Below are 25,508 nucleotides of genomic sequence, written 5' to 3' on the forward strand. Positions count from 1 at the left end.
CTCACTGCTGAGGCCAAGGCTGGGCAGGGGATAAACTGAGACCAGAAGAGGCCTCAGTCATGTCCTGCAGGTCCAGAGACACATAGGGGTTCTCCAGGCCACACAGCACAGCTGGGCCAAGTCGGACCCTGGACCGGGTCTCCCGGCACCAACCTGTGCTCTCCGGCCTCAGGCAGGGTCTAGAGGGACCCCAAGGGGCCCGGTCTGGGCAGGAGCTGGGGGAAGGGCCCCCTCCTTGCAAGCAGGGGCTGCGAGGCTGGACACTGGCTCTGCCCATGCAGTGTGAGGCTTGTGCCACCCGCCGGCACACACCCACCTGAGCAGATGCCGCAGCGGCGAGCACACGGAGGCGGTGTCTGGGTGATTCATAAATCAGCCCCTTTAGGTAGCTACGGGCCCTGGTGAGCACCGTTGGGAGCACAGCAGCCCCGGCTGCACCGGCCAGCCCCAGAAACAGCCCCCCTGGCACCCAGGGGACACTGGGACCCTGGCCTGGGAGGGGGACAGGTGGAGCCAGACAGCCTGGTCCCGGGGAGGGTAGGGAAGAGGGCGCAGCAACCCCCCCTGGGGGAAGGGGGGCACGAGGTGAGCTCTCGGCAGCACAGGGGGGTGTGAGGTGCCCCAGGGTGCCCAGGGTGGATGCTGGGGGCCAGGGGCCTACGGGCTCAGGAAGTTGGGTTGGTTTGTCCTCAGACAACAGGCGTCCCATGTTTGTGGGGGATCGGAGGGGGTTAGGGAGGAGCTGTGGGGGGACCAGGGGTGGAAGAAGTAGGAAGGGATGCAGGAGACCTCCTAAGCCAGGAGCCAGGGGGCAGGCACAGGAGACAGCTGGCTCCTCCCATGTCGGGAGGGACCCGAGGGTGACGGTCTCTCCAAAGCCTCTCCCAGAGAGGGGCCCCCCCTGAGATCCTGGGGGAGATGCTCCGGGGCAGAAGGAGGGACAGGGGTGTGGATTCTAAGGATCTGGGAGGAGGCTATCAGGCAGGTGGGGGAGAGGGGGCGGAGGGTGGGCGTGGGGAGGGGGGACCCAGACTCCCTGCTCCAGGGGGGCGGTGGGGGTGATGCAGCCCCTCCCCGCTGGTGCCCCGAGGTAGCCCCGTGGGTGAGCTCCGTTTTTGGGGGCTGCTTCCTCTCACCCCTCAAACTCTGTCTCCCTTTTCCCCCAGCAACTACACCGCCCTGCTGGGAGTGTGGATCTACGGCTTCTTCGTGTTGATGCTGCTGGTCCTGGATCTTTTGTATTACTCGGCAATGAACTACGACATTTGCAAGGTTTACCTGGCGCGGTGGGGCATCCACGGACGATGGATGAAACAGGACCCCCGGCGGTGGGGCAACCCTGCCCGGCCCCCCCGGCCAGGGCAGCCCGCCCCGCAGCCCCAGCCCCCACCAGGCCTGCTGCCACAGGCGCCCCCGGCCGTGCACACGCTGCAGGGAGACGCCCACAGCCCACCGCTCATGACCTTCCAGAGCTCGTCCGCCTGGTGAGTGGTTGCCTTCGGGGCCCGGCGCCGCAGTGGATCACTGGGCTTTGCCAAGCTGGGAAAATAGCGGGTCTGGCTCCCCGATGACCTGATCGTGCGCGTATCTTATTGGCCAAGTGGGACTCGAGGTTGCCTGTGGGCCCGAGTCAACAACGCGAGGTAGAAACGGAGCTGGGGAGCCAGGCGTGCGGGTTTACGCCCGGAGAGCCTGATGTGGGGGTGATGGCCCCCGAGCGGTGGATGGAGCTGTGAGTTTCCCGGCTGCCGAGGCAAAGGGGGCAATTGGATGGCTTTCCCAAGTGTTCAGGGTCAAACGGGGCAAATGGGTGTTTGGGGTCGGGGGCTAAGCTTTCTCAGCGTGAAGTTAGGAAGTAAGCCTGTTCCTGGGTTGGTTCCTTGTGTTCCCATGCCCTGAGGCAGGCTGCTTAGGGATGGCTCAGGGACAGGAAGGGAGGCGGCCAGGGAGGTGGGGTGTCAGGGGGTCAGCCTAGAAGCATGGCTTCGTGGCTCTCACTTCCTCCCAGTCCCAGGCACCTGGGGGGTGGGGGATGACCAGCCTCGTCCCTGAAGGGGACCTCTTCGTCCCTGAAGAGTTGGAGGGAGGGAGGAGGGCTGTACATTTTGGAGCAGGAGCCCCCTGGGAGGGGGGCCGGCACAAAGGACAGCAAGGAGCCAGGCAGAGGGCAGATGCCCCCCTCACCGGCAAGAGGTCGGAAGCCGAGCTGCAGCCACAGGCATGTGGGACGTGGGGCACGTCACCCCGGGGCACCCCAACACTGAGCCCAGGCTGCACGATCTGTCGCAGGGCCCGCCTGCCCGCAGACGCACGTGTTTTCAGCACAGAGATCACTGTTGAGTCCATGAGCTTTGCAGGAACCCCGACCTGGGTTCGAGTCCCAGCTCTGCCGTTTACCAGCTCTGCGTGCAGACAAATAACCTCAGCCCTCAGGACCTTCCAGTCCTCAGGGAGTAGTGGAGAGAGTGAGCCTGGTCCCCCGCCAGGGTCCCCCAAGGGTTAAATTAAACCCCTGGCACCTAGTAGGTGCCCAGTTAACCGTCGGTGCTTCCTTGCTGGGGGAGGCAACCAGGCTCGATGAGGATGAGGATCACGGACCGAATAGCCAGCAGGTAGCAACCTTTTCAATAATAAATGACTTAAATAATGAATAAGATGCACTTAAATCAGCTTATTGATCGAGTAATTGCCCCATCTGTCACGCAGAAGACAAAAACACAGCCCTGTTCAGCTCAGCTTGACAAATGCCGACTGAGCCGGTCCCTTGGGTCCTCCCCCCCACCCCCACCCCCCGGTCAAGGCAATGGATGGAAAACCTTGAAGAGCAGAGAGGAGGGCATGAACCTGCACAGAGCTACGCGTGAAACCGGCCTGACCCGGCGGCAGCGGGGTTTTCTGTGGCAGGGGACACACCTGGGGTGTTGGTCAGCATGAGGTCTTGGGTCTCCTCCCCGCAGAGCCCAGTGGTCAGCAACCCCTGGGAGGTCGTGCCTGAGGTACCAGAGCTAGAACCGCTGGAAAGCATCGTTACAAGCAGCCAGGTGTTTGGAGAGCAGGGATCCTTTCATTTGAGCGATGGCTCTCTCCCCACCCCCCTACCTCTGACCCCCCCCCCCCCCGCATTTGGAATGCCTTGAGCCCCCCTGAGCCTGCCAAGCTTGTTGGGATTGTGCATCAGGTCTCAACAGGGGACCAAGCCCTGTGGCCTAAGTGGGATACGTTTAATTTAGGTGCTCGGGGCTCCTCATGTCCCCCTGGTTCCCACCCTGTGGACCCAGGATGGCACCCCTGTAAGCATGTGAGCGCCCATAAAACAGGTCATCAGAAGCCCGCGAGGATGGGATGTGGGATAAAGGATTCACCTGGCGACTCCCAGCTCCTGCTCTGCCCTCGACACCCCGGGGTGACCCTGGGCGAGGGGTTCCCTGCTTGGGCTTCCCCTCTACCTGAGGCGGGGAGAGGGGTGGGCGCAGCGAGCCCCGGTTAGCTGCTGGCCTCCTGGTGGCTGCCTGTGGTTGCAGCAGCATCTGTTGAGCACTTGCTGTGTCCCTGGCACCGTGTTGGCTCCAACCCCACGGGCTTGGTGCCAGGGTTGGGGGGGTGTGGGGAAGAGGGTGAGTGGTTTCCCCAGAGTCACAGGGCGATGACGCAGCAGGGCTCTGGCTGCTGCCCCTGTGCTGGCGGAGACCCCCTACCTCCCACTGTGTGCTGGGCACTGAGGACAGGGGACACCTGAGACCCCACACATGGGTGAACCAGCTCGGAAGGTCGGAGGATGGGACACATCCTGGGGGCGGAGCCAGTGCATGGCGGAGGGCACAGCCAGGGGGTCTGAGCAGGTGTCCCTGGCAGAGAGCCAGGGCTGTGACCCACTGTGGTGTGGCCCCCAGGGTGTCACCGGGTGTCACGGGTGTGTGGCTGGGGCAGGGCTGGGCTCGTCTCACTCACAGCTTCTACCAGAACAAGAGCTGGAGTCTGTGCCACTTTATTTCCAAACTGTCACCCTGGGTCCTCTAAACAGCCGCCTGAGCTGCATCCCTGGCCTAGCAGAGATGCGTCCCCCTGGGGCACAGATCCCACCAGTGGCTCCCCTGCTCCTCACCTCCAGGGCCCGGGACCCCCCAGGCTCCTGCACCCCACTCCAGCCATCCCCCCACCACTCAGCTCTGCAGCAGAGCGACCTCCTTCCTGCCCAGAGGCCCTGCTCTTCCCCTTCCTCACCCACCACCTGGGAACCCCTGTCAGCTTGCCCCTTGGGTCACAACTTCCTGGTTGGCAGGCCCCCGGCCCATCCTGCCCCTGCCCCCCGCCACTGCCGAGGCCATTGCCTGCCCTGCCTGCCGTTCTGACCGTAACCCGGCTGGACACCCCAGCCCCGCATGACGCAGCCGCGGCCTGGTGTCACAGCCGTGGAGCCACCACGGTGCGCTGAACAGTCACCACGAGTGCGTCTCGGGGGCACAAGGCTGCTCAGTCCCCAGGCCCGTTCCAGAAGCCCCCGCAGACAGCTGGCTCGCTCGCTCTCTCTGTCCCCCACTCTTTCCTTCGGCAGCGCCTCCCTCCTTGTCCGTCCCTGCACGATGCACTGATCCCAGGACCTCTGGCGCCTGGACGCTTCTCCCTCTGTGGCCCCCGGTTTCTCCTCACAGGGGCTGGGGCGCCCGCACACCAGACCCTTCCCCGTGTGGGGGGCGGGAGGAGGGGTGCGAATTCACACGCATCACCTGGGTTCCTGCGTCTCCATTAGGTTCATGGCACCCTGGGGTTCCATGTGCTTATTCGGAGTTTTTATTTGCGGGGGAGGGAGGCGTTCAGGGTCCAGGGATGCAGGAAGGGACAGAAACGGGTGATGGGAGAGGGAAGCAGTCGCCGCCGTGTCCCAATCGCGGGCTCTGTGCAGGGCTTGGCACTGACGCCACCAGGGCCGTCACTCTTACCAAGTGGGTGGTATCAGTATTAGCAGCCCCGCTAGGGTGGCTGGGAGCAGCAGGTCTACCTGGGGCTGCGGTTGAGCCCCGGGTTCAAGAGCCACTGGCACCAGTGGTAGGCTCTGCGACCTCAACCGTCCATGCCTCAGTTTCCCCATGAAGACACCAGAGGTCACAACCATCTTGAGAATTCAAGGGGGGAATCCTCAGGGAGGGGCCGGGCCTGCTGCCTGGCCCCATGTCATCAGCCCGGGTGGCCTCTCAGGGGTCAGGGTCCTGCCCTCCGGGACCGACAGGGAGGTAAGGGGGCTCACCCAGCGCCCCGCACGGCTGGCCTCGGCCACTGTCCTCTCCCGTCTGCCCTGCGCGCCAAGGATGTCGTGCCCCATTTTTGGATGTGGAACCTGGAGGCTCGGGGGAGGTCAATGGGAAGCCCGGATCACCCAGCAAAGGGGAGACTGAGGCAGGGCCCCACCCCAGGGCTGAGTGGCACCCCACAGCCAGTGGGCCTCTCTGCTGGGGACTCGGCCACGGTGAGGGGGGGCGCTGAGGCTCCGGTCAGGACCCCAGACCGGAGGGTAGGAGGGAAGCAGCCCCCAGGAGAGGCAGCCCCGGAGGCTCCACGGAGGAGGCCCACATCTGCCCAGCCCGGCTCTGCTCTGTGGTCCCAGACACCCACTCTGTCCAGCCCCTGCCCCTGCCCCTGTCCCTGCCCCCATCTCTGCCCCTGCCCCCTCCCCTGTCCCAGCCTCTGCCCCCACCCCACCCCAGCAATGCCAGGTTCTGGCCACCAGCCCGAGGCCTGGTTGCCTCTGCAGCAGGGTGGCCAGGCTCTCCCCATCCATGTGGTAGGCCAGCCTGCGGGGTGCTGCCTTCAGCTCCCCCTCCCCTGACCCCCGTCCTCCCCAAAGTGGGGACAAGGCGCCCTTGTGGTTCTCTGCGCACCTGCCTGCTGTTCTTGTCTCTCAAACATGGGGGGGTGCACTTCGGGTCACGCTGCCCTCCTCCAGCTCCTGGAGCAGCAGGACCTGAAATTTGGGCTGCAGCTCAGCTCCCCTCCCTCTCCCTCCCTCCCTTCTCTCTCCTCCTCCCCTCCCTCTCTTCCCCTTCCCCTCCCCTTTCCCCCCTCTCCCCCTTCCCTCCTCCCCTCCCTCCCCCTCCCTCACTTCTCTCTCCTCTTCTACTCTTTCCCTCTTCTCCCCTCCTTCTCCCCTCCCTCTCCCTGTCCTCCCCTTCCCCTCCCCTTTCCCTCTTCTCCTCCCTCTCTCACTTCCTCCTCACATTGAGCATTCAGCCAACACTCTGAGGCTCCAGCACCCCCCCCCCCCCGCACCCCCCCCAGGTCTGTCCTTGGCCCCGCCCCACCCACCATCACTGACACTGGGGCACACCCTCCCTCAGCCAGAACCTGAGCCCAGGCCAGTGCAGGGACCTCAGTGTCGGGTTCAGGGTGCACAGTGGGTGCACAGCTTCTCCTCCACTGAGCTGGAACGCCCCTCTGTCCCCTCACACTGGGACTCATGACTCCTGCCCGCCCAAGGGGCCCTCATGGCCAAAAAGGAGAACAGAGGGCACCCCCTGGGGCCCTGGGGCCTCCATGCCCTGGCCTTCACTCCTGCCTGCGGCTGCCAGGAGACCCTCCAAGGTGCAGCACTGTCATCCTTGCTGTCTCGTCCTGAGGACCAAGTGCCCATCTGAAACCCCAGGCTCCCTCCCACTCCCACCTCCCTCCTGCAGGGCCTCAGCCCCTGGCCTGGCCCCCAAAGCCTTCCCCACCCCACTGCTCTCTCTGAAGCCTCCCTGTGAACAGCACTGGGAGCCGTGGCTGCGCGCACAGTGTAGACGCTGCCCTCCAGAGTTGTCTCCACTGGCTGCCCCCTGACTCCTGCAGTGGGAACTGAGCACAGTGGTGTTATCATCCCCTTTTACAGATGAGCCAACACAGGCCCAGAGACGGCAAGTGATTTGCCCAAGGCCACACAGTAAATCCCTGGGCTTGAGCCAGACCTTCCTAGTCCCAGGTCTCCCAGGACCAAGGAGGACCCTGAGCCAACTGCCACAGGCCACTGCCTGCCTCTGAGCCTTTTCCTTTTTTTTTTTTTTTTTTAAGATTTTTATTTATTTATTCATGAGAATACACAGAGAGGAGAGAGAGAAGCAGAGACACAGGCAGAGGGAGAAGTCCGAGCTTCTTCCTGCCTTGTCCCCAGCCTCCCTCCTTCCCCTGCAGGCCTGGCGCCCCCTCTGGCCCTTGCCGAGTCACACCTCCCTGGGGAACACTCCTATTCATCCTTCAAAACCTTCCTGAGGTCACCGGCCCTGCTCGGGCCTGAGGCCTGGTGGGGGTGAGGGATGAGGCAGTGACAGGAGAGGAGGCCACCTGGGCCCCGTGGCCTCTCCGTCTTTCAGAACTCAGGGCAAACTTCCTGACTTGGCCTGGGAAGAGGGTTGTTTGCGTATCTCAAACTTGAATGGCCGTTCAGTCCCCTGGGTTTTGTTAGAGTTGCCAGTTCTGGTGTGCCTGGTCCGGGTTGGGCCTGGGAGGTGCCGATGCTGCCGGCCTGGAGGCTGCTCCTCGAGTGGCAGGGCCAGAGCTGGGAGCGATTTTGCAGGATGATCTCTGAGACTCCTGGGCCTGGATTGATGGAAGGAGGACAGAGAGTCTGGGGTGGGGGGTCTGGCCCCTTAGGAGAGGAACAGCTCCCCGAAGTCTGCCTGGCCTGCCAGTAAAGCCCCAGCCAGAGTGGGGCTTGGGTGGGCACAGAAGCATCTCAGATCACTCAAGATCCTATAGAACCAAATTGCATCAGGCTCTGATGGGTCCTGGAGGTTCCTTTAGTGGTAGCAGGGGTGCCCTGTGCCCAGGGGGCTCCCAGGGCAGGACAGAGGACAGCCACAGTTACACAAAGTGCCTGGAGAAGCTGGACGAGGCCTCCACGAACTGCAGGGTGGGGAGGAGTCAGGGCAGGCTTCCTGGAGGAGGCGGAGGCAAGGTGGAGCCAGACCTGGGGAGCTAAGGGGAGGTCACTGGGTTGGAACAAGATGGAAAAGCCGCTTCAGACAGAGGAAGCAGTACCAGTAAAGACCGCAGGGACCCTGGACATTGCAAGAGGCTTGCCGATGTCATGTGGCCCGAGGCAGAACTGGACTGTGGGCCGATGCGTGGGGCGCCTGTCAGCCCCAAGGCCCCTGTCTGCCAGCAAAGCCCCCACAGCAGCCTGTCCCGCCTCCTTCCTCCCTAACCCCGAACCCGAACCCTCTGGCTCTCGATAGAACTCTTCAGAGGCCTCGCCATGGGTGCCCGGAGTTCACCCAACCCCACACCCTTCCTCCCCACAAAGCTCGGGATCCCGGTCCCGCGGCCAGATTCTCGGAGTGTGGTTTCTGTGCGAGGCCACTGGCCAAAGGCAAGGAATTCCAGAAAGCCAGGAGGCAGAGAGGGAGACGGTTGGCATGACATCAAATACCAAGGAGGCGTCGGTGATTGGAACTCAGGAGGCAGGGAGTGTCTGCGTGAGGGTGGAGTTTCAGGCCCCGTGGCTCTCAGCTGGCCTGGAAGGCCCCGAGCCTGTCCCCAGGATCCCGGCCAGGGCCCTGGCCTCCTCCCACCCCGGCCCTGTCCGCAGGGAAGGCACATCCTCTTGCCCCCCGACCAGCGGGCAGCACGGAGTCGGGGGTGACCGTGCGGTGTGTCCTCAGACAGGTTGCTGGCCCTCCCTGAGTCTCAGCACTTCCCCTGAGCCCGTCGCAGGCTGCCGCTGATTCCTTTCCGGGAACCATGCCCTCACCCTGCCAGTCCTTCCTCACCCCCCAGGGGAGGCTTGGCCCAAGGAGGGATGCTGGGGTTTGGTGCCAGGGAGCACATTTAAGATCGCAGCCCAGCAGGTGCCACGCGGAGCACTCAGGCAGGGTGTCCTCCAACCACCTCCCCCGCCCCCGCGGGAATGTGAGAATGAGGGTTTTGTCTGCTTGGTCCGCCGCCGTGTCGCCAGCTCTCCAATGGTGACTTGATGAAGCCCCCATTTCACAGCTGAGAAAAGCGAGGCACAGAGAGGTACCTGGTCACAGGCACACCCAGCATCGGGGCACTGGGCAGCTTGGAGGACGGCGCGGCACTCAGGCCCAGGTCCCCCCCCTGGTCCCCTCGGCCAGGGAGCCAGAAACGACAAGGCAGGCAGGATGCAGGAGACAGAGCCCGAGGGCCTCGGATGCCCCAGGCAGCCTTGGCTGGGAGTTGGCTGTGCCACAGTTGCTCAGCCCCCCACGGGGCAGAGGGGGAGGATGATGAGGTGTGGGGTCCAATCCTGGGCCAGAGACCCGCAGGGACAGGAGCCCATCTTCCCACCCCTGTTCCGGGCCGGGCACCTGGACATTCAGCCGGGCTGACTCAGGGACAGATAATGGCAGTGAGCCATCAGCTTTGACAGGAGGGAGCCCAGAGGGTACCCAGTCCAGACGGGGCATCGGGGAGAGTTTCCTGGAGGAGGCGACAGCTGGAATGCTCTTCACAGATGAGTAATAATTGGGCAAAAATATAAATGGGGGAGGGTGTCGCTGGTGGGAGGAAGAACACGTGCAAAGGTCCGAGTAAGGGTCAGGACACTCAGGGTCCCCGCAAGGAGCAGCCGTCCTGGGACAGAGTGCATCTCAAGGTTCTCCTTCTAACAGGATAATCACATTCCTTTCTCTGGTGAGAACCTCCTTACTGATGCTATTGCACAAAAGGCCAGAAAGGCCCCCCTGAAAGTCTTCTCTCTTCCTGCTCCTTCCCTGCCCCAAGAGCCACCAAAGACCCAGACACAGACCCCAATTCAGGGGTCTTAGGACAGACCAGGCCCCAGGGTCCAGGAGAAAGGACCAGACCACATCCAAAGCGACCGGGGCTAAGGCTGGTGGACTTTCCCGCTTGTAACAACCAGCAAACCCCACGCCACTGGAGCAGAGGGGAGAGGTCGGAGGAAGCAGTTTGGACGGAAAGCCACGGGCAAGCCAGGGTTCAAAGCCCGCGTCTGCCCTCCTGAGTTGTGGAACCTACACAGGTCCTGCAACCTCTCGCCCCCCACCCTGCCCCGGGGTCCTCATAGGCTCCAGGGTCACCCGGAAAGGGCGATGAGGGCCTGGGCAGCCCAGAGCCAGAGCGCCTGGTCCTGAGGCCTAGGCCTACCTATCAGCCTCTCAGCCCTCCACGTGGCGTAGCGCGTCATCCCCGGCAGCGCCCTGTCCATGCCGTTGCCATCTGCACATCAGGTTGCGTATCCTGGGTTTTTAGTTCAACGTTGTGTCTTGGCGAGCTCGCTGCATTACTGGGGAGTCTTCTTAACGCTGCTGTACTGGCTGCTTTAGCCGTCTGTTGAGAGATGATGGTTCATAAGTCGGTGACCCACTTCCCTGACTCAGGCCACCAGGGGCCTCTGACCCCCCTACATGCACACGCACATGCACATGCACTGTGCCTCTCCCTCTGCCCCTCGGAGCATCGCTCTGCCTCGAGCCAGGCCCCTGCGCCTCCAGGGCCAGAGGGTTTCCAGATGTGGGCATCAGGCGACCACAGCCCATGATGGAGCGCTGGCTCACTCGCTCCCAAAGCCTCCTGCCTCGTTGGAACGACCCCACCTGCTACAATGCTCTATTTTATTTATTTATTTATTTATTTATTTATTTATTTATTTATTTATTTATTTATTATTTATATTATTTTTCTTTATGGGAAGGAAACAGTGTTTAGATGCAAAACCCGTTAGAGGCAGACAGACCTGGGTTCAGATCTTGCGCCCCCATTTTTGGATCCCTGGAATCCCTCCTGCAGGTGTGGGAGCCAGAGTCCCCTCACCTGGAGCGCAGGACAATAGAATCAGCACAATAGAATCAGCACCGTCTGGCTCAGCAAGAGGAGACACAGAAACCACCCCCGCAGTGTTCCTCCTCTCACCCCCGGCGTCGTGTCAGACTGGGGTGGGTTTTCTGTGATGTTGAGGACAGCAGTCAGCTATCCCAGGGTCCCCAGCCCTCTGGGCTGAGTGCTAGCTGCCCAGGGAGCAGTCAACACTGGAAAGGGTTTCAGTGGATGTGTAGGAGTTTTCTGGAAGTGGAGATATGGCCACGTGGGCAGAATGTAGCTCAAGCTAAGTCGCAGAGGATGGGAGAGGCTAGTAAGAAGTGGGGAACCCCGGGGGAGCTCCAGCCCCTGGGTCCCGCTCCTCGCAGTTCTCAGCCCCACCTTGGTTCCCCTTTGCTGCCGCCTCCTCGTCTCCCCAGCCGTCCACACCACAGGGCCCAGGGCTCCCACCTTGACCCTGTTCTCTGTGTCTCCACCCGCGGGAGCCCCACCTGCCCTGACAGCTCCAGACTTGTCCCTCTGCACCTGCCTTCTGGGTCTGTCTCCACTGCCGTGTCCACCACCCCCCGCCACCGACTCCAGACTCGGCCCTGTGAACCCTGAGTCCTCACAGGCAGCCCCTTCGGGTATTCAGTGGGCACACCCAGCATCCTCTGCCCTCCCGCCATCTCCTCGGGACGGAATCCCTGACTCTTTGCCACTTCGCACATCCTAGCCGGGACACTGGGAAAACGGACCCAGAATCCACCCTCTGCTCCCCTCTACTGAAACCACCCACCTGGCCCATCCTCCTGCCGGACTGAGGCGGGGCCTTCGAAGTCTGTCCTGCTTCCTTCCTTTGCTGCCCACAGCAGCAGAGCAATCCTGTAAAAATGTAAATCAAGGCCTGCTGATGTCTCCCCTCTCTCTAGAAGATGAATCCCAAACCCTTTCAATGGCCCACAACCTCATCTGATACCCGTCCCGGTCCCTCTGTCCTCATCTCCCCGGATTGCTCCAACCACACTGGCCTCCCTGCTGTTCTGGAGCTCTCCAAGCTCACTCCCACCTCAGGGCCTTTGCACCTGCCATTCCCTCTGCCTGAAACTCTCCCTTCCCAGATCCCTGCTCCACTCCCTCTTTCCCTTCTACTAGGCATCTGGCCAGATGTCACCTGATCAGAGAGGCTTTCCCTGGCCAAGATCCCTGGGCCAGCCCCCACCACAGCCATCCCTCTGTACCCGCCCCCACCCCTATCCTCTCTCATCTTCTGGTGCTCACCACCTGTTGCTGTGTTTGTTTTCTTGTCTGCTGTCTGTCTCTGCTGTAAGGAGATGCCAAGAGAGTTGGGATTGGTCTGTCTGTGCTCAGCCATACCCCAGCACCCAGCACTGGGTGCTCAGCACCAAGTGTTGAATGGATGTGTCCTTATCTGCCTAGTGCCCGGCCTGTGGTAGGCACCTGTTAAGTGCCAGATCAGTGAATGAATTATATTATTATTGTGGTAATAGGACCTCCCACTTCTTGAGGATCTGCTGAGCTAAGCAGCTGCAACAAGCAGCTGTCATCGTGAACTCTGTGTGTGGAGGAGGAAATGAGGCTCAGAGGAGAGAGCCGCTTGTCTTGAGCCACACAGCAGCTGAGTTGGGCTAGATTCACACCCAAGTCCAGCTGACTCCAAAGCCCACAGTTGTGGAGTGGGAAGCAGTGTCCGCCTGTACTTCTCCCGCCAAGAGAATAAACCCCAAATGGTGCTCACAAAGCACATGGCCCCATGCTGGACCCGATGACAGGGGTTCTCTGCACAAATCTGGTCCTTCCCTCCCTTGGCACAGGATGCTGAGGATCCCCCAAAGCACATGAGGCCTGGCACACCAAACCCTCTCTGACCTCGGCCCAACACCAACTGGAAATTTTTCACAGGTTCTGACCCAGAACAGGCTGTATCGCAGCCTCCAGGGGACATGTGGTTGGTTTGGTTTGGCTGCAGGGTCTTCATCCTCCCTCTTGCATCATCTGTGAAAGTCTTTCTGGCCCTTAGAATCTCTCTGGAGCCCCAAGGAGGGGCCAAGGCAGCCAGGTGATCCTGTCTGTCCACCCAAGTGACCCCATCCATCCACCTGGTGGCTCCCTATCTGCCGCCTTCCTGTGGAAACCTCGCCCCATTGGAGGGGGACCCAGCCGCCTAGAAGGTGAAATGCAACACACAGGCTGTTTTTAAGTAAAACTTTACTTGAAAGCTCTCAAAGCCGCACTCCAGCAAATGTGCAGAGGAGCCAGCCACACGGTCTTGGAGTCAGAGCTGGGCTCAGACCGTGCCTCCACTTGGCAGTGGGGAACCTCGGGCAAATTATTTAACTTAGACTCACTCTCCCTGTCAGTAAAATGGACTCAAGTAGACTTGCCTTGGGATGATTGCAAGGGTTATAGCAGGGCCCAGCAGGTGCCAGGTGCCTCAATAAATCCTGATCGTAATTATTGTAATTACGATCAGAGTAAATTAGAGAAGAATGGCCACAGAGCACTCCCCACCCACCCACACACACACACACACAACTATGGGTGTTTTGCATTTTCTGTTTTCTTCTGCACGTGTTTTAATACTTTTCTAGTAATGACGTGGACATCGTTTTGCATTCTAATTATATTCGCAAAGCATTCAATTAGCCATTACCCTGTGGTTTCACTTAATTTTTCTAAATATCATTTTAGTAGCTACCCAGTAGCCCAAATCCCACATGCTAGCATTAACTGAGCTGTCCCCCTATGGCGAGGCATTCATGCCACTTCCAAATTGTTTTTGCTATGACAAATAATGTTGCAAGAGGGTAAACATACTCCAGAAAATCAGGGGCAGCAATAAATACCTTTAAGTGTTTACAGTTTTCCCTTTTATGAATTATTTCCTCTGGATACATTCCAGGCAGGGCAGTGATTGAGCCGAGGCGTGTGACAGCTGTACGATTCTCTGTGCCAGTATCAGCCTCCTCCCCAGCAGCAGCTTGTGAGGATGGGGTGCCCTCATTTTTATATGGTCCGCATTTCTTTGATTTTTAGCGAGGCTTTACACCTTTCCTTTCATTCATTATTAACTGCATTTCCTCTCTTGTGGGTTGCCCATCTATGTTACTGTGACCCCAAGGCCAGTGGTAATTGAAGACATTTCAATGAGGCAACTTTTGTTTTTCCAGACTTCAGCTTCTGGGTGTTCCTCTTGTCGGTGTATCTCTTTCCCCTGTGCTGTTTACTTAATACACGTTTAATGACTTTAAACCAAGTCGCCTTTTTTTTTTTTAATTTTTTTAAATTTATTTATGATAGTCACAGAGAGAGAGAGAGAGGCAGAGACACAGGCCGAGAGAGAAGCAGGCTCCCTGCAGGGAGCCCGATGTGGGACTTGATCCCAGGACTCCAGGATCACGCCCTGGGCGGAAGGCAGGCGCTAAACCGCTGAGCCACCTAGGGATCCCAAGTCACCTTTTTCGAAAACTCAGACTTGCTCTAAGCAATCACATCTTTGGTTTAAGGGTTATAGTTTTCCTAATAGGCATTAAAACAAAGTACAAACATAGCCAAGGTGTGCCGGGGCCTACTTGCACCGGCTCACAGGAACTGGTAGTTAATTTTTTAGGAATTCTGTGAACTTGTTGTTGAATACTGCCTCTATAAAAATTAAATGATATGAGCCGACAATTAAATAAATTATATGAAACACAAAAGTAATAGGCATTTGCAACTCATCACTTCTTCATGATTTTGCTCCATTTCTTACCATCTACATTCTTGAGCTTTTATCTCTTGTGTCTGTGCCATGAGGCTTACATAATGTTGACTCTTGTGCATCTCTTCCCAACGCTGACATCACGTTGACAGTATTTACACCACGGAAATGGGCAGCAGATGTTACAAATCAGGGCTTTTCACTCTCAAGATTTGGTCATTAAATGTTTGCTGACTGGCATGCCACCGCATGTAACATTTCAAACACTCGTGCGTTCAGCACCTCCGACCATCTGCCTGCCCCATGGTCTGTGAATCTTTGTGCAGAGAAGCGAACATGTCCTTACATGTTTGTGAAACTGGATCCTGGTACTTCCAGGAACACCCATAGACAGGCATCCTGGGGAGTTGTATCCAGAGCAAAAGGCAAGGTGGTTCTGGAAAGGAGATTGATCAACCCTTTCCAGTTCCTGGTTCTTTCTGGAGGAAAGAAACAAAGGGAGATGAGAAGACAGGAGGACTGGTCAGAACTACCTGTTGTGCATCTGGCCCTCGGTCCCCCAAGGGAACATCCTGGGCTGCCCCTTTGCAAACTCGCCACCCCCATCTGCTTTTGCTTCTCAGCGCCAATGTGTACTGTTGTGAGGCTGTGGCGGGACACCTGTAAGTCACTCCTTCAACTGTGCTTGCTGAGGGTTGGCCATGCCCTGCGCCAGGTACAGGAAATAAAAGATAAAAAAGGCACAGCTCCCTCACCCTCTGAAAGGAACACCAGCCAGTGATGTACAGAAAATCAATCCTGGCCACTTACTTCACCTGGAAAATCAATGTATTCAGTCACAGGGCAGATAGACCTTAGAGAAGGTTCTGGAAAAGTCTCTTTGAAGATGCACATCCAGAATGAACTAGACTGGACTTGATTGTCTGCAGACACCTCTTCCAGCTCAAGTTCCAGATAGAAGTGCACTGCCTCTGGGCCCCGGATGCAACTCTGTGGGGTGGACGAGCCAGGGCCACGAGTCCAGCCAACCAGATCCGCAGGCCTGTGACCTTGGGCTAGTCACTTGCCCCTCCTGGGCCCGTTTGCCTGGCTGTGAAAATGGGGGCGTTGAGGGGACAGAGATGGAGCCCCTCCCCCAGGAACCTGGCACAGAGCAAGTGCTCAGCCACGGGGCGCCCCATTCCCGGTGGCATCTGCCAGGGGGCCTCATCCTTGGAGGGGGCTCCTGCAGTCCTGTCCACACTCTCAGCCGCCTGGCCCCAGGGCGCCGCGCCCAGTCAGCACACTAGTTTGAAATCAATTACGATTCCCTAACCCGGTGACTGCCGCCAGCTCCTGTTTAAACGGAGATGCCAGTCTGAGCGAGCAATCAGCACAGAGATGTTTGCACGGAGGCCCGGGCACATCTGGGGGAGCCCTGCCTGCGGGAAAGGAGGAAGCTTCTTCATGTCAATTGGACAGGAACCCCATCCCATTGCCCATTGCCCCCCCCCCCCCCCAGGTTTCGTGGAGGCCTCGCGATTGCCACGAAGGGAAGTCACGGCCCAGCTCACAGCTGTTATGTTGCCCCAAAGCATTTAGTTCGGGCCTGGCTTATCGGCCTGGCTCCCAAATCAGGCAGCTCCGGGCGAGAGAACCAGGAACTCATCTCCTTCGGCACAGGCCGGGGAGGACCAGGGAAGCTTTCCTTCTTTATTCCCCCCATCATTAAAATTCTGGCCTTAACCCTGAAAATATTTGCTTCCAAGAATAGATGCTCGTTGGCGCCACGAAACACTCCCAGCCTGGGCATCCCGCCGCTGTCAGAATGATGGAAACCAAGGCTGGTCTGCGGGCCGGGAGGGCGCCCACCCCTCCTAAATGCCCTGATGTTTCTGAGGTGCCCGGGGGGTGCCAGGGGGAGCTCCTTGCCAGGGTGCCTGGGCTGCCGACTCAAGGTATGGCTCCAGCCAGCCTCAAGTGCTGGGACCTGTGGCCCCAGGAATTTCTTGGTGTGGCAGCCCAAGGACCCCAGTGTCCACCGAGGCTCCTGCCCAGCTGTGTGTCCTTGGGCAAGAGCCGCTTCAAATCCCTGAGACATCAAGGGAGGAGGGAATAATCCCCCCTGGCAGGGGAACCACTGGGATGCAATCTGAGGATGTGCGGAGGACCTCCGAAGGGTCCCCTTTCCCTGTCTCCGTCCGCTCTGTGAGCAGGAACAGGGGTCCCTGCCAAAGGCTTCCTCCACCCCCTGCCCCCCCCCAAAGCTGAGGTTGCTGAGAGCTTATGTCACAGCTCCTCCAGCCAGATAAGGAAAAAGGATGTTGTGCTGGATTGTTCTGTTATCAGCTTGGTGACCCTGGGGTCTTCACATCCCAAGATCCACATCCCTGGTAAGGCAGGCCAGAGTGCTCTGAGTTTCAGGAAGCCCAACACCAGTGTCGCGGGGCCCGGGAGGCGTGGCGGCAGAGGAGCCCGGGCCCCAGTGTGTCGTCATGTTCCCCGTCTGTGTCCGGCCCTTCTTCCTGGCTGCTGACCGCAGGCCATAGGTCCTGGAGACACGCCCCAGGGGCCCTTCCATGGAGCCCGGGCCCCCTCAGCTGACCCTCCGCTCCCAGCCCCCTGCAGGTAGGTCCCCTTCTCCCATCCAGTGTAGCTGAGTAATCCTCCTCCGAGCCTTCGACTCCCCCTTCTTGACCTCCCCTGCTCCAGAGTGAGGAAACAGGACTTCCTATAATACATGCCTTGTTGCGTGACAGCTCAGCGGCTGTGTCCCCGCTGGGGCCCGGCCCCATGCCATCACTTACGTGGCTCTAAGGGGCACATCTTCATCGGCTCTGGCATCTAGACGTATCCCCCAGCTGAGGAGTCCATTTAGGGAGCACTGCTTACTTACTACCCCAAAAGCCATTCTTTATGCTATGGTGGGTCTCATGGTTGATGGCATCGGCTGAGGGAGGAAACACAGGACTCCATGGGGTGGCTGTCCTGATGGGGAGATTGTGTCCGTTAGTTTAAGGAAAACACAGGGCAGCAGAGCACTTGCAGCAGGGAGTGATTTGGTCAGATGGGAGCTTTGCTGAGAGCCTCACCCCCGCTATCAGCAGGGCCAATGGAAGGAGGCAGGAGGCTGTGGGGAGGCAGAGAGGCTGTGGGGAGGCTGTTACTGTGCTCCAGGGAGGAGACTATGGGGTTTAGGCTAGGGACTGTGGACGGATTTGGAAATATTTTGGAGCCAGGATTATGGAAGGATTGGACCTGGGGACAGGGAAAGGAGGCACCCCGGGCAGCTGTAGGGTCTGATGTGAGTGATGACCTATATTGCTACAGGTAGAAAGGACACCGCTGGTGGAGAGATGGAGCAGGGGTGGCAAGCTCGGCACAGTGGGGCCTATTGTCGCTGGCTGCAGCGTGACAGGAGAGGACCTCTAAAGGTTGAGCGTGCATCCTGAGACTGGGGCGGGTCCCAGGTGGTCGGGAGCCAGAGGTGCAGGACAGACAAGTGTGTGCCAGGTGGGCAGCCAGAAGCCGCAGGAGGGAGGGTGTGCTCGGGACATATTACCCATCATATATAGCCTTCTCCCTGGCTCTGGGGCCAGCCAGGAAAGCCAAGACTAGGGTGTGTGTGTGTGTGTGTGTGTGTGTGTGCGTGTGTGTGTGTGTGTGAGGATGTAGCCTGTGTAGGTAGCAGGTGTGTGGGCATGTGTAGCATGTGCTGTGTGTTGTTGTGGGGCATGTATGCGTGTGTGCATGGGTAGTGCACATATATGCTTTGGGCCTCGTGTATGATACATATGTAGTATTGTGTGTGTAGTGTGTGTGTGCATGAATGTGTGTGTTATGTGCACACTCACATGATTGGGTTTGACCCTGGCTCCAGCCTCGGCCCCTCCCGCCACCTCTGTCCCAACCAGAAGGCAAAGGAAGGGCGTGGGGCATGGGCTGGGGTATTGAGGCAGCCCAGGGGTGCAGTACATGAAAACAGGGTCAGGTCAGCGGCCCCCAGGAGGGAGCACAGAGGTTTGGACAGGGCTGGGGCCAGGGAACCAGGACCTATGGATGGTCGAGGGCAAAGTATAAACAGCCCCAGAGCTTGGAAGTGCATTAATTCATAAGGATTTACAAAAGAGGGACCAAAGCCTGGGCTCCCGGCCAGAGCTGGGTACACGGAATGGATCTGACCCCATCTCTGCCCGTGAGACCCACATCTACGCCTGCTCACCTCACTGGGTTCCCCACTCCGGCTCCCTGGTGAGCTCCTACTCATCCCTCAAAACCCTGCTCAGGCTGCTCTTTCCCCTCAAGCCTCCTGCCCTCCTCCAGAGGGGTCCGCTTCTTTCTCCCCACTCCCATCACAGCCAGGCCCACATGGTCCGTTACCATATCTGTGCCCACTGGCTGGGGTGCAGCCAGGGACAGTCCCCTGCAGATCCCCGTGCCCGGAACAGAGCCCTGGGCCGGGAGTCATGGCTGCTTGTTCCTCCTCCCCCCACTGGCTTGTGGTTTCACCCCAGGCAGCCTTGTCCCCCGCCTCCCCCCCCCCGCCAGCCTCCGCTTCTTCCTTGTGCAACCTGATGCTTCTACAGTATCTTCCAACTTAAAACCCCTCTGACCTTCTCTCTGGCTAGTGGAGGCACTGATCGGGCCTGGAATGGATGTGGGAAGCACTTGAAAAATTCCTAACAGGAGGCTAAGGGGCAGTCTTTACTTTTGTGGAGCATGAGGAGGTGGGGCCGCCATGGAGGCCGCAGAGGATGCGCCTCCAGGACTTTGTGGCATTTAATGCAAAACTCCAATCTCTCGTGAAAGCACTGGCATCAAATATTTACCAAAGCAGCATTAAACATTAACCTTCAGGATGGAGATTTTTTTTTTTAAAGATTTTATTTATTTATGCATGAGAGACAGAGAAAGAGAGAGGCAGGCTTCATGCAGGGAGCCTGACGTGGGACTTGATCCCCCGTCTCCAGGATCCCACCCTGGGCTGAAGGCGGCGCTAAACCATGGAGCCACACGGGCTGCCCAGGTTGGAGATGTTTAAAGACCCCAAGCTCCCCCAGGAAATGTCCCAAAGTCAGGAGGGCGAAATGCCGGGAGGAAGGCTGCGCGCGGGGCCTGGATAATGAAGCATCCCCGTGCTCCCCGGGGACCCTTGCCACCCCCCATCCCCCGGAGCGGCCCCTAGCCCGTGTCTGTGGGGCACCGGCCCCGTCCGCCTCCTGGGCCACCAGCCCTTCCAGGCCCCCCAGCGCCACTGAGGCAGAGAGAGCCGGTGCCTTCGTGCATCAGAAGGAAGGTAGGGGCGCAGGAGTGTAGGGAGAGGAGGGGGTGAAGCAGGGGCAGCACCCTCGAGACTGGCTGTGGGATGGTAAGGAAGAGGGGGGGGCCTGGACCCAGCCGCTGGGGATATACTGATGGGATTTTCTGAGATGGGAACCCAGAGGCAGGGGTGGCTTCGGGTACCAGCTGCATGGGACGCCTTAAGTTAGAGATGCCCATGAGCATCAAGGATGACGTTAGGGCCACAGACACGTCGAGGAGGATCTTAGACGACGGCCCAGGCTGCAGCCCAGCTTGGACTTAGCCGAGGGTGCTTGTCATGGAATCTGAGGGGCTGGGGTCTCCTGGGGGGGGAAGGGTGAAGTGTGTGGGTGCTGTGGGGGGGGGGAGGGAAGGGGACAGGTGACGCAGTGGTGAGAGGGGCAGCCCGAAGCCCGGAGTCGCGGGGTTCAGGGGCTGAAAGAGAGGAGCAGGGGGCAGCCGAAGGGATGTGGGGGCCTGGCCTCAGATGCCAGGACCAGATGCCCTGCCCTTTGCCCACAATGCACACCCCCCGTGTCCCCATCCTGCCCCCCAATGTCGTCCGTGTGCTCCTTGAAACACAGACACAGCGTCTTGTCTGTGGAAGCCGACACCGCAGCATCGTCCTTCCCTCCGCCCTCCGTCTGGCCTCTCCGTTCCCTGGGATGACAGCCGTCTTCTTTCCGAGGGAAGGAAAGTGAGGTCTCACATTAAATTCTTTCGAATGACACAGCGTCCTACACAACACCAAATTATTCCAATTCGTCCACAAGAAGATCTTTGTTGGGGCAGCTTCTCAGCTCTCCCGGCGCCCCAGTGAGCAGCAAATACCTGGGTTCCCTGGGGGCACTTTGCAGGGGGAGGGCTGCCCGCCGTGTCACCTGCCACGGGCTGGGTCCACACAGGCACTCGGAGCCGGGACCCGCGCCCGTGCTCGCCTTCAGCACCCGCCTAAAGCAAGGGAGGACGACGTGAAGCCGGGATCCCGAAGTTCAGGGTGGGTCTTAGGGATGCCTGCTATTCAGGTGTCGGCTCCCTTGGGAGGCTCTAGGGGAGGACCTGCTTCCCTGTGTTTTCCAGTTTCCAGAAGCGTCTGGGTTCTGTGGCTTTGTGGCTCTGCTCTGAGCAGTTTCTGTCCCCACCTTTGCTTGTCTGACTCTGGCCCTGCCGCCGCCCCTCTCTGAAGGACCCTGGTTGTGCCACCAGGCCCGCCTGCAGAATCCGGGACCATCTGCCTGTCTCAGGGTCCCCAGCTCCCACCAGCAGAGTGGCTCCCTTTCCGGGTGTGAGGCCACACTGGCCGCTTCTGGGGCCCGTCGTGCCTGCCCGGGTGTGCACAGGTCAGACTCACAGCGCAGGCCTATGTTCCGCATTAGGATAGGGCGTCCTGTCAGCCACTTTCCCAAGCGGCCCACTTTGCACCCTCTCTGGCCCCGGGAGTCGTGGGATGTGACGTCCCGCCGCTCGGCTCCTTCCCCAGCCCTCGGGTGGCCAGGCTTTTACATCTCAGTTGGTTCCCGGGGGTGTGCGCAGGGACAATTCATCGTAGCTTTATGTCACATCATCCCAACGCTTGTGTTGCACAAGCGCACCTCCTCCAGACAGCCTTCAAAGACCACCTCCTTCGTGGCTTAAGAGCTCTGCCCTGGCGGGGTGGGGGGGGGAGGCGGGGGGGTTGGGGGGGGGGGACGCTGCCGTCACCTCCATGGGACTGCTGTCTTACCCGGCACGGTTCGGTTCGTTTGGGATGCCTGCCCCGTTTGCTCCTTGTAAGGCCTGGATGCTAGAGTCCCCACCTCTCCAGGGGCCGTGGGAATGCGCTGGCAGGCGTGCTGCACACTCCCCGCCCCACGCCTGGTGTAGAGTCAGAGCCTCACAAACTGAGCTCTCATCACTGCTGAGGGGCACGCTGTCTGTAGCTCACCTGGCAATTAGTCATGTTGGGCCTTGTGACTCGTCTGCTCTTGTCAGCCAACTGCCACTGTCACAGACTCACTCAGCCTTCGGGAAGCCTGCATTGTGATTCAAATCACCAGGTGCTCCTCTATCTTCCCCAGTGAGGTTGCAGACACCAGCTGGGACGCCCCTCATCCCTCCCCGTGGGCCCCTGGGATCCAGGCCCTCACCTCTCCCCTGCGGGGGCCACCACCCAGCCACCTCCCTGCGCCCAACCCACCAGGCCCCAGCCCTGCCCCAGAGCCACAGCTGCGCACAGGGGCTGGCAGCCCAGACCGCGCACCCAGGGGACCTGTGACCCCCCCCCAGCCCAGCTGAGCCTCAGTGTCCCCATCTGTACATGGGGGGAATAACGTGCCTGCCTCGCAGGGCTGAGAGCTCCGGGAGACCATGCATGGGAAGTGTGTGCACAGGGGGCCCCGGGTGGCCCAGCAGTTGAGTGTCTGCCTTAGGCTCAGGGCGTGATCCCAGGGTCGTGGGATCGAGTCCCACATCGGGCTCATAGTGAGGAGCCTGCTTCTCCCTCTCTCTCTGTGTCTCTCATGAATAAATAAATAAAATCTTTAAAAAAAAAAAAAAAAAAGGAAAGTGAGTGCACAGAAGAAACGCCCAGCACATCAGCCCAGACCCCTGCCTCTATTAGAATGAGGAAGCAGTGTCCAGGTCTGCACCCCGAGCCCTAGGATCACGTCCAGGGCCTCTGCCTGGTGGGGGGACTGCTTGGTGGCTGCCACTCTCCAGACTCGCCGCCACCAGGAGCATCTCATGCCGCCCGCTGCGAGCCTCCAAATGGCCTCCTCGTCCTCCCGGCCCTGCTCAGGCCCCCTCTCGCCACCAGCTCCCTGAGAGCTTTCCCCGAGCATCCCCAACCCCAATCCCATCGCCTCTGTCCAAGCCACACCCCCGGGGCCCCAGACACTCACCCCTGATGCAGCGTGCACCTCCTGCTCCTGTTTGGGAGTCCCCACGTGGCTCCCCCACCAGTGGAGAGCCCTCAAGGACAGGGCTCCCACCTGACTCAGGCCTGTGCCCCCAGCACCCGACCCAGGCCCAGCAAAAGATGCCAGCAGTAAGAGCTTCCAGAAGGGCCTCGGAGGAGGCCCTGACATTGGTCCTGAGTGAAAGAGTGCTGGCCCCAAGCCCCAGTTTCTCCGGGCTGCTGGCGATGAGGAGCCAGGCCACCTGCAAAGTGCCTGGGAGCATCATTTCACACCCTCGGTTCCTACACCCCGGGGGGAGCCAAGCAGTCTACGCAAGTACCTGGGCTTCCTCTGCAAGCTTCCCCTGACTTTCCTCTTCCCTTAGTCCCTGGGGCTTCCTCTGTCTCAGCACTTCCCTGCCTGTGAGGAGCATAGCAGTGAGCAGTGAGCAGGGCTTGGGGTGGGGGGTGCAGGGGAGTCCGGAAGGCCTCCCTAAAGAGCCGTCTGCACCCACACCTGAGATTGCTGAGAAAATGAGCTGTGCACAGATGCCTAGGCAGAGGGCACAGCAAGTACAAAGGCCCTGAGGCAGGAGCACCCAGGAATGTTGGAGGCACAGCAAAGAGCCCCATGTGGCTGGTGAGGAAGACAAAAGGACATGGCAGGAGACCATGGCAGAGGAGTATGTGGGGGCAGCATGGAGTCAGTCACCAGAGCTTTGGTGATAAGAAGCCATTAGAGAGTTTCAAGAAGAAAAGATTTAAGATGTATTTTTTTAAATATGTAAAAAAATTTTTCTATATATTTAAAAAATATATAAAAAGAGAACTCTGGCTTCTGTGTTGAGAATATACTGTAAGGAGGCAAGGGCAGAGAACTCGGTTAAGAGGATTGAAATCCTCGAGGACGGTGGCTTGGACTGTGGCGGTGATGGTGGGAGTGGTGAGAAGTGGTGAGATTCTGCGTGTGTTTTGAATGGTGAGATGGGCTGAGGGGTTGGACCTTGGCGTGAGAGAAAGCAAGCCAAGGACAGCCAGCTCCCAGTCTTTTGACCTGAGCTACGGGAAGGATGGAGCCACCATCAGCTGAGAGGGGGGTCTTGAAGGGGAATGGATTTAGAAGGTAGCATAGGAGTTCGGTTTGGGCCATGTCAGGAATGAGCCGCCTGCTAGGCACGCAAGGAGGATATCCCAGAGGTGGCTGGGTGTTTGAGAGACTACAGTTCAGGGAAGAGTCCCCAGCGTGTGGACAGGATTAGAGTCACAAATCCCGAGGACAGCTGGGACAGGGATTGGACAGCGGGACAGCGGGAGGCGTGTGAGGATGGGGCTGCCAGCGCTCCCGGACAGCTGCCTGGGCCTTCCTGGTATCTGCGTCCATCACGAATGGGGAGCCTTTGCTTTGGAAGCAGCGCCCTGCGGGCGGACGTTTCACTGGGCCTAATCTCCACTATTGCCCGCTTCGCTGCGACGATCGAGCCCCTGCGCGCTTTGCCGTTGTGCACATATTTGGAGGATGACTGTCAAGTTTAGTCACTGGGTCGGAGGGCACATGCACCCGTAACTTTGCCGCGCGTCAAACTGCCTTCCAGAAATGACCTTGCTTCCCTCCCACGAGCCGTGAAGCAGAGGCTCTCCCCGCCCCACAACCCAGGCGACGCCCGGAGCGCTCAGCCGTCTAGAGCTTTGCCAATGTGACGAGGGCAGGATGTGGAAGCGTCCTGTTGTTCGTGCTCCAGAACGCCATCTCGTTAGGGCTTTGGTTGGCATTGCTCTTATTTTAGACTTTGGATTTGCGATCTGATAGTTTTCCTTCTTGGCAGTTGGTCTGTTTAGATTCTCAACTCCTGGATCCTTGGGATAATTTCTCTTTTGTTGGAAATTCACTCATTTCGTCAAGGTTTTCTGATCGAGTCAGACAGAGTTGAGTGGGTAGGGTCCCTCACTCTTCTCTCGCTATTTGTCCAGTTACTTCATTTTACCGAGCACCTGCTCTGTCTGCATCTAGCATCCCTGGGGATGTGGTCGTGCACCAAAAAACCAATGAAAAGTACTACTATTATGTACGGAGGATATTTTTAAAAATATGTATGTCAAACCTGTGTACTGTTAGGATGTTGTACGTGCTAGAGAGAAAAGCAGTATGAGAACGGGGAAGGAGTTCGAGAAAGAGTGTAACTTGGTGGGGTAGCCACAGATGACTTGAAGGCCGTGAGGGAAAAGCCATGTGTTTATCTCAGAGAAGAGATGGGTGCAGGTGGTGCATTAATCTGGGTCTTCTAGAAACACAAAACTAGTGGACAGATGTAGAAGTAGATATTGATACACTGGAAATGCCGATATAGATACGCTGTAGCTGTAGCTATAGACATACTGTGGATATAGACCCGCTGTAGATATCGATACAGGCGTGCTGTAGACATAAACATGCTGTAGATATAGATACAGATGCGCTGTAGTTATTAATACAGGCACGCTGCAGTTATGCTCTGTAGATAGAGATACGTTGCAGTTACAGATATAGACACACGTATAGAGACACGTAGATATAGATATAGACATGCGGTGAATATAGATAGATACACCTTAGATATAGATACGCTGTAGATATAGACATGCTGTAGATATAGATACAGACACACTATAGACATGGACTGCTGTAGATGCATAGACGCACTGTAGTTATAAATGCAGGCACGCTGTAGATAGAGATACGCTGCAGTTACAGATATAGATACGTGTATAGAGACACGTAGATACAGACATGCTACAGATATAGATAGCCTGTAGGTATAGACCTGCTGTAGATAGAGATAGACACACCTTAGATATAGGTACGCTGTAGATATACATATACTATATAGATACAGATATGCTGTAGATATACGT

The 25,508-nt window shown here is 58.6% G+C and overlaps 1 protein-coding gene across 2 annotated transcripts in view; it reads left to right on the forward strand.

The window, feature by feature from the left end:
• SHISAL1 (shisa like 1) overlaps positions 1-25,508 on the forward strand; it is a 74,402-nt gene that overhangs the window by 37,819 nt on the left and 11,075 nt on the right. For both annotated transcript variants that reach the window (XM_041757352.1, XM_041757351.1), the window contains exon 4: positions 1,167-1,484. In XM_041757352.1, the coding sequence (XP_041613286.1) occupies positions 1,167-1,484 (318 nt within the window). The remainder of the gene's footprint in view (positions 1-1,166; positions 1,485-25,508) is intronic.

Source organism: Vulpes lagopus, chromosome 5, assembly GCF_018345385.1.
Source record: "Vulpes lagopus strain Blue_001 chromosome 5, ASM1834538v1, whole genome shotgun sequence".
NCBI classification, from domain to species: Eukaryota; Metazoa; Chordata; class Mammalia; order Carnivora; family Canidae; genus Vulpes; species Vulpes lagopus.